This window comes from Zeus faber, assembly GCF_960531495.2.
Source record: "Zeus faber genome assembly, chromosome: 13".
NCBI classification, from domain to species: domain Eukaryota; kingdom Metazoa; phylum Chordata; class Actinopteri; order Zeiformes; family Zeidae; genus Zeus; species Zeus faber.
Window position 1 is genome coordinate 14,657,399 of NC_137198.1, and position 7,278 is coordinate 14,664,676.

Genomic DNA, 7,278 nt, shown 5'->3' on the forward strand with positions numbered 1-7,278 from the left:
CAGTGAAACAGCTCTATAAGCTGTAAAAACACGAACTAAAAACGACTAAAAAAGACTAAAATGTGCGTAATCGACACGAGCTGCTCGCGCAGGCGGCCGCAAGGGGCGGCGCCGCAATCGCGATTCTGGGTTCTATAATTATATCATATAATTAAATGTTTTGTGTTGTATTAAATGCACATTTAAATCCTCCTAAATGAAACTTACCTTAACTTACCTCCAGTACTTACCTCATAGAGTAGAAGTTGTTATTAATAACCAACAATACTAATACGCATATCATCATTACTATCAGTAGTAGTAGAGGTATCATAATAATAATAAGTATTGTCTCCAATGATCCTTAAACATTGAGCCCTTGATATGAAAGAGGTTGAGAATACCCGGCAAAGGCTGCTGTGCGCCCCAGTCGTCACAGTGTTTGAAATATGACAATATTCCAACATATATAATTGAATATGTATTGCATGCGATTGTTGCAATGTTGAAATTACAATTATCGCGTGCGACATTACGAACACATTCACGTTCAAAACAATGCAAACCCAACGATCTTTGTCACATGGAATCATTCCACAAGTGCGTTGCAGTCAAATGATAAAGGGAAAATTCCAAGGTCTCCGCAATAGAAAAAATACACATTAGCACGATAGCAACAGCAACATAAACATGTATGTATTATGTACGTATATTATGTATACACAACCAGTTCAAAAATGATGTCAAATATCTAGTTTATTACGTTGTGGTATACAGATGTTTATTTGATTGGCTGGTCCATTCCCTGGTTTGAATGCTGCTGCTTACAGAAACAAAGCCCATTTCCAGTGATTTACAGGAGGCTTGTTACGTTTGAATCGAACAGAACGCGTCTTTCGTTGTCGTCACGTGTCGTGAAAGCTGCTGCGTTCCACTGGCGCCCGGAAGTCGGTGGATCCGAGTTTGTAGCCCCCACTTCCGAGCTAAATGTGTCCCGCTGCCTCTCCTTAGCAATAACATAGTGCTCGTTCGGCACATTGCCATTTCTCCAAGCTACACAACGCACGTTGACACCCCCCAGAAACTAGTTTCGATCGAAATTAGTCTTTTTCTTAGGTATGAATCCACGCAAAGGGATGTTCGTCGATAGCGGCGTGTGCCGCCACTGTGACGTCAGATCTGGCATTCCGGACCCGAGCGATCTGCCACCGAAATTCCGAATTCGAATTCGGACTTAAATGTCCGGCCCATCGGACACTTTGCCAAGACATTTTTCCCGTGTTTACGACGTCAACCGCAAATCCGGCACGAGATACCGCCCCTGTCGTTTATGTCACATCCGTCCCGCAACCCGATTGGCTGTTTAACAGGGTGGGTGGGTTTCCCGTGAGCACTCTGGCGGTTCCATTGGTCCGTTTCAAGTCTTTTAAATTTGAAACCGTCGTTCGCCGGGCGAGGAGGGCTTTTTCAAAAGTCGCCTTATGGACGCTGCTGCGCGCTGTCTTCTGCGCCGACGACCCGACGCATTTTAGCGAAATACAACTCTTTATTTTGAGGTAGGTGTCTCGAACGTGAACCCCACGTTGTCCGGCCACCTGTGGATTGACATTTCCGACGTGTTAGTTGAACGACTGTTCTCGTTCGTCGCGGACGCTAGTTACGACGGTCATGGCGCTGCACGCTTTTGTTGTGAGGACTGGCTGAAGCGCCGGCTGGTCAAGCGTTTACAATTAAACAGAATAGCCGCCCTCGCTAATGTCGTTCAAAATGTTGATATCCAATTTGAAGTACACATGTTTTTAAAAGCCGGAGGAAATGCACAACGAACACAGATACCTTAATCGTCTCCGGGGGGGAAATGGTGATGTTACAGCAATTCCAATAGGTGTATTTTTTTTAAGTGTAATATGCATTTTGTAGACCCTGTAATTCAGGGTATATGTCTGTATTTAAATTAGATTAAATGAGGCCTTAATTTTCTAAATTTCTATCTACCCTGGGTTTATATATATATATATATATATATATATATATATATATATATATATATATATATATATATAATATAATATAACCAAACTACAGGCACATGGCGCTGCCTTGGTGACGCAGGGGTTTCACCGCCGTCTCAAACGGCCTCCAGTGTTTTTATCAATATGCTCAGTTGTTTGGAAGACAGCCGCCCTGCTCCCTGCTTCCAGTCAAGAGGTTAACCCCAGTCTCTTGCTTTTTGTCTTCACACAGGATGAGCTCCCTCCCTGTGAATGATGAGAATCGCGGGGTCTGCCCAGGAGGAAAGCGCAGAACTTCAAGCGAAGACATTTTTGCGCTGGAACAGCCAACGGGGAGGCCCTCTATCCTGCGCCAGACAGAGAACTTGCCCAACAAGACTGTGGCAAAAGGGTCCAAGGTACACACACACCGGATCGGTTTGAATAATAAATCCTGGTTCTGCCCACACGCTACTCAACTAACACACCAGGAAATGAATACATAAATTATTGAAGGACTGTTTTAAAGCTGAAAGGAGCGGCCGCTTTTAAATCTAGACATGCTTTTCTTAACTATAATTGGTACTTCTCTACTTTATAAGCTAACAATAATGCTTTATTTGTTTGTAGGTTTGTTTTCAGACCCCAATAAGAGATCCGGTCACCAAGAGGATGGTGTCTCCCTCCAAGTCTGTCAAGATGTCAAGCCTATACGAGTGTACGAAGGCCATGGAGACCTTACACTTAGATAATACAAAGTAAATACGCAAGTTTCCCCTGCTGCAATTTGATGGCTATTAAATACTCGTTCATGTGAATAACAAGATTTTGTGTGTCCACACAGCATGTTGTCTCTGGAGTGCAGTGTGCCGCTAGACAGGCCAAAAGCTGGTAAATCCAGTCATTCCTTAACGCAACTCACTTGTTTTCAAAACTTTGAGAAAATACTAATTCTAAGCTCAATTCGTCCACAGAAGTGTCATCTTATCCCGGTGACGATATGCCCATCCAGAGCAAAGGTGGTTATCAGCTGGATTTTGACAACCTCGAGGCCATCAATCCATTTCAGCAATCTTCTCGGATGATCTTGTCTCCGATGAGGTCCGCCGGCGAAGACGTTTCTCTCAATCCAAATGAGCCTCAACATACTGAACCGGAGAAGCAAATGGACGATCCTACAAAAAGGGAATCAGCCCTGGACAAGACCCTTCCATTCAGCCCTTCGGTGGAAAACTTCTTGGCCGACGTCTCCGCAGATATATGCTCGACAGATAGCAGTGTGGTCACAGTGGCGAAGACAACATTTGTTGAGGAAGACTCCTCCATCGCTCTACCTGATGAAGAGCCACCTGCTGCCATGTCGTTGAGTGTTGATGGGGGTGACGCTTGTGTTTCTGTAGAGGATGCTCCTCTTCCACCCAAAGGCACGTACACTTTGGATTTTGACAACCATGATTGTATCAACCCCTTCCAACCCAAAGGGTCAAAAATGGAGAATTCCCCTGTCCCCAACAAGAAACCGGGATGCAATGAGCGTCCCGTCAAGGCATTTCTAATAAAGGGGTCGGAGTCTGAAAATATTGCCGATGCACTCGAGGCAGTTCAAGAGGCGCCACTCAACCCTGAAGCGAAGCCAATAGCCACCGTGGCGCCCATTTCCAGTGATGCCCCAAATTCTACAAACACCAACTTTCCAGCCAACCCTGTAGTTCCCCCCCATGAGGAAGGACCGGTCAGACTCGAGTTTAATTTTGATGATGGAGCCCAGGCAAAGGGTAAGCCACCACCCAAGAAGTTTGGCAGGAGGCCACCCAGGAAATCTACAGAGAAGAATCCAGTCCCTGAGAAGGACAGTCGTTCACCCAAACCGCCTGTCAAGACTGTGGTCAATCATGTTGACGAGGCTCCTGTTCCCAAGGTCGCCTACTCGTTTGACATCGACAGTCATAATGATCTGAACTTTAGTCCCTTTGGCATCAGTTCAGATGTGAGCGACTTTCCTAAATGTGGTGTGAAATCCAGTCCTGTGGACAAAGTACCTCCCCTACCCAAGAAGAATACAACGCCTGAGCCAATCGCCAATCAGTTGGCGAATGACAGTGCATTCTCGATGTGGTACGTTAACCTTCTTAACTCGGTGTGTGAACTTGTAGTTTTGCTTTTCAATGCCTTTTGTTATACCCAAATGAAAAATTCCATCCTCCTATGTATTTTTAAATTCTGTAGTGCTGGAGTTGATGTCCCAAACGCCAATCCTGTGGATGTAAGATGAAATTATTATTCTCTCTCTCGCTCTCTCGCTCTCTCTCTCTCTCTCTCTCTCTCTTGTGTGTGTTAATGAAAAATATTTTCTTTCACTGTAGAATATAATTTCCCAAGATGAGGCTAACCCGGACCCGGGAATTGAACATGAAACTGTGCAACATCCTCCTGGACCCGTTGAACTAAGTCAGACTGTTCTTGTAGAAACTAACGAAGAGTTTGTCCCTGGAACAACATGTACGTTTTTACACATCTATGGTGAAATTAACGTCTAAGCTTTAGTTATTGCTACTTGCTTGTTGACACCCCGCTCCTCCTTTAGTCTTGTCAAGTGACTTTGATGGACAAATGGACTACCTGGAGCAGTTTGGATGCAGCAATGTGAGGTTTTTTTAATTTTGTGTACTGTATATACTTACTTACTTTCAACTTTATACATTGTATGGCTGCTGTATGACTCATTCTGTCTTTCCTTATCAGTTCAAAGAGTCGGCCTTAAGAAAACAGTCCCTTTACCTTAAATTTGACCCCCTCCTGAGAGAAAGTCCTAAGAAATTGGGAGCGCCCTCTGCTCAGAACCCCCTCCCTCGGCCGTCCACACTGTCTTCGCGGTACGTTGCTTTTACATATCATGTCTGCATTGAATTTGAATGGTTAACCTTCCAAGTGCCTTGAGTATGCAATACAATGTAGGCTGCAAAAGTGTGTGTGTGTGTGTGTGTGTGTGTGTGTGTGTGTGTGTGTGTGTGTGTGTGTGTGTGTGTGTGTGTGTGTGTGTGTGTGTGTGTGTGTGTGTGTGTGTGTGTGTGTGTGTGTGTGTGTGTGTGTGCTATTATAGATACCTAACCCTGTACCTTTTTCACATTAGTATGGGAGCTCTGCAAACCCCAGTAAATGAGGCAAAAATGGACAACTTCAAACTTTTCGATGATGCCACAGCAGCCGTAAGTCTAGTAATAGGGTCTTTTTTTCAGGGTTAAGATGAATGGTTTCATGGTAAACCTTCTTATTTTCTTTTCTTCAGACTGTGGTTCCTCTCATCCAGGATTCTCCAATGCTTAAGAGTCTAGTTCCCAATTTCTGTCAGCCAGCAAGCACAGAAGAGGCAATCATTGAAGTTCTCAAATACAGCCAGAAAGACATGGATGCAGCCATTGCCAGGATCCGGGCGGAGGTAGATGAAACAAACTCTTTTAAGTATCTTTTTGTTTTCGGTTCTGTGTCAATTGAGAAAAGAAAATGTCATAATGTAAAAATAATTTGGTGCATTTTCTTTGCCTGCAACCCAACTAATAACCTGTTCTACAACGTTTACCTTAATTTAGGCTCTGCTTAAATTTCTCTTTTGATTTTCTCAAAAAAGGCAAATATAAAAGAAGAGCAGTTAACTGCAAAATATGACACGCTGTATGAGGAAGGCCAGGAAATGAGGTAAGCTGCGCATTGTTTCGGTCTTATAGTCTATTATCTATGTGCTCTATTTGCCATTTAACTAATGCACATACCTGTTTCTATAGGAAAGTCATCTCTGAATTTGAGCTCACAATTAGAAGGATTTTTGGTAAGTTGACATAAATGTCGCACTTTGGTCACAGCGTCAAATTGTTCCCCGGAGTCGCAGAATTTTTTTATCGAGACACACCAGTACTGCTGAGAGGGGGGAGTAATTCCTCTGTTTTGTCGCGGTTTCTCAGCTGATCAAGCGACGGAGCGGGAGACGGCCCAGAAGAAGCTGGACGAGGCCCTGCTGGAGAAGGAGCAGGTGTCCATGGACCTGAACGCCATGGAGAGGTCTTTCTCCGACCTCTTCAAACGACTGGAGAAGCAGAAGGAGTGCATCGAGGCCTACAAAAAGGTCGGCATCAGCAAACCCCTGCCGCCCTGAGCGTTTTGATCGTATGATGTTTCCCCCCCCCGAGTTCTGAAAATGGTTTTGTTTTGTGTGACTCAGAATGAAGAGATTTTGAAAGCGTACGCTCAGGAATACTTGGTGAGGATCAAGAAGGAGGAGCAGCGCTACCTGACCCTGAAAGCTCACGCTGAGGAGAAAATGGCCAAGTAAGAAATTCACCAACAACCCTTCTTGGAACATTTTTGGGCGTGTGCTCAGTTTGTGCTAAAGTTTGCTTGTATCGTGTCCAGGGCAAATGAACAAATTTGGGAGGTTCGGACAAAGCTCAAGGGGGAGGCAGCGGCACTCCAAGCTCAGCTGCGCAAGGAGCAGCTGAAGGTGGTGTCTCTGGAGAAGAGCCTCGCCCAGAAAGTAAGTCTGACATTAAAGTGCTAGACTCGGTCTGAAGCTCCGCTGCAATGACACTTAAAATTGGCTTTTTCTGTTGTTCCCGTCTCTCCTCTCCCAGGTAAAGGAAGCTGAAGAACTTACTAACCTTTGCGATGAACTCATTGCCAATGTTCAGAAGGGCTGAGTATGTCAGGTTATTTCTGTAGTGGTTTTAATTCCTGTCATACAGAATAGCTTAGACATAACCTCTTGAATAATGTCACTGAAAACTTGATTTGTAAATATAGCTAAGGCTCTTGATTGAAGACCTAGCACTTAAAAAAAAATAACTTTTCGCTTCTATAATACCTTGCATTCAGTTGTTTCATATGTCTTTGTGTGTCTGTCACTAATACTGTATAATAAAGATGTTTTACAAACCATTTTACCTTTTGTGGTAAGTTGTTTACTTTGTATGACCACATGGGGGCGGTGTTGTCAGTCAGTCTCTGTGGGGGGGGGCTCCAGAGCAGGGCCATTCAACTGCATTCTGCTGGGGGCCACATTTCTAACCTGATGCTGCCCTGGGGGCCTGGCATTTTCTTTGAGAGCGTACACTTCTAAAACAAAGAATTATGCAAAACAACCTTCATATTCAGATTCTTTATCAATTTACAAAACCCTTCAATGAATCATATATTAAAGATATTATCTTTCACATCTGATTTTTTTTATGTCATTAAATGCACACTGCTTCTGCATAGTCATAGTTGTTGGTACTTTAAGCAATACATGTTTGAAGTTGTAGCTAGCTCCTAGAAAATG

General features: G+C 44.0%; 1 protein-coding gene across 1 annotated transcript; it reads left to right on the forward strand.

The window, feature by feature from the left end:
- Positions 1-2,224: 2,224 nt before the first annotated feature.
- On the forward strand, positions 2,225-6,875 carry tacc3 (transforming, acidic coiled-coil containing protein 3; the record flags this gene model as incomplete). The annotated part of the gene is made up of 16 exons (XM_080011963.1): positions 2,225-2,389; positions 2,601-2,728; positions 2,815-2,861; positions 2,945-4,085; positions 4,197-4,233; positions 4,334-4,469; positions 4,555-4,613; positions 4,713-4,843; positions 5,101-5,176; positions 5,257-5,406; positions 5,596-5,663; positions 5,750-5,793; positions 5,927-6,087; positions 6,184-6,290; positions 6,375-6,495; positions 6,593-6,875. The coding sequence occupies 16 exons, from the start codon at positions 2,225-2,227 to the stop codon at positions 6,656-6,658; spliced, it is 2,637 nt and encodes an 878-aa protein (XP_079868089.1). The 3' UTR covers positions 6,659-6,875.
- Positions 6,876-7,278: the final 403 nt, after the last annotated feature.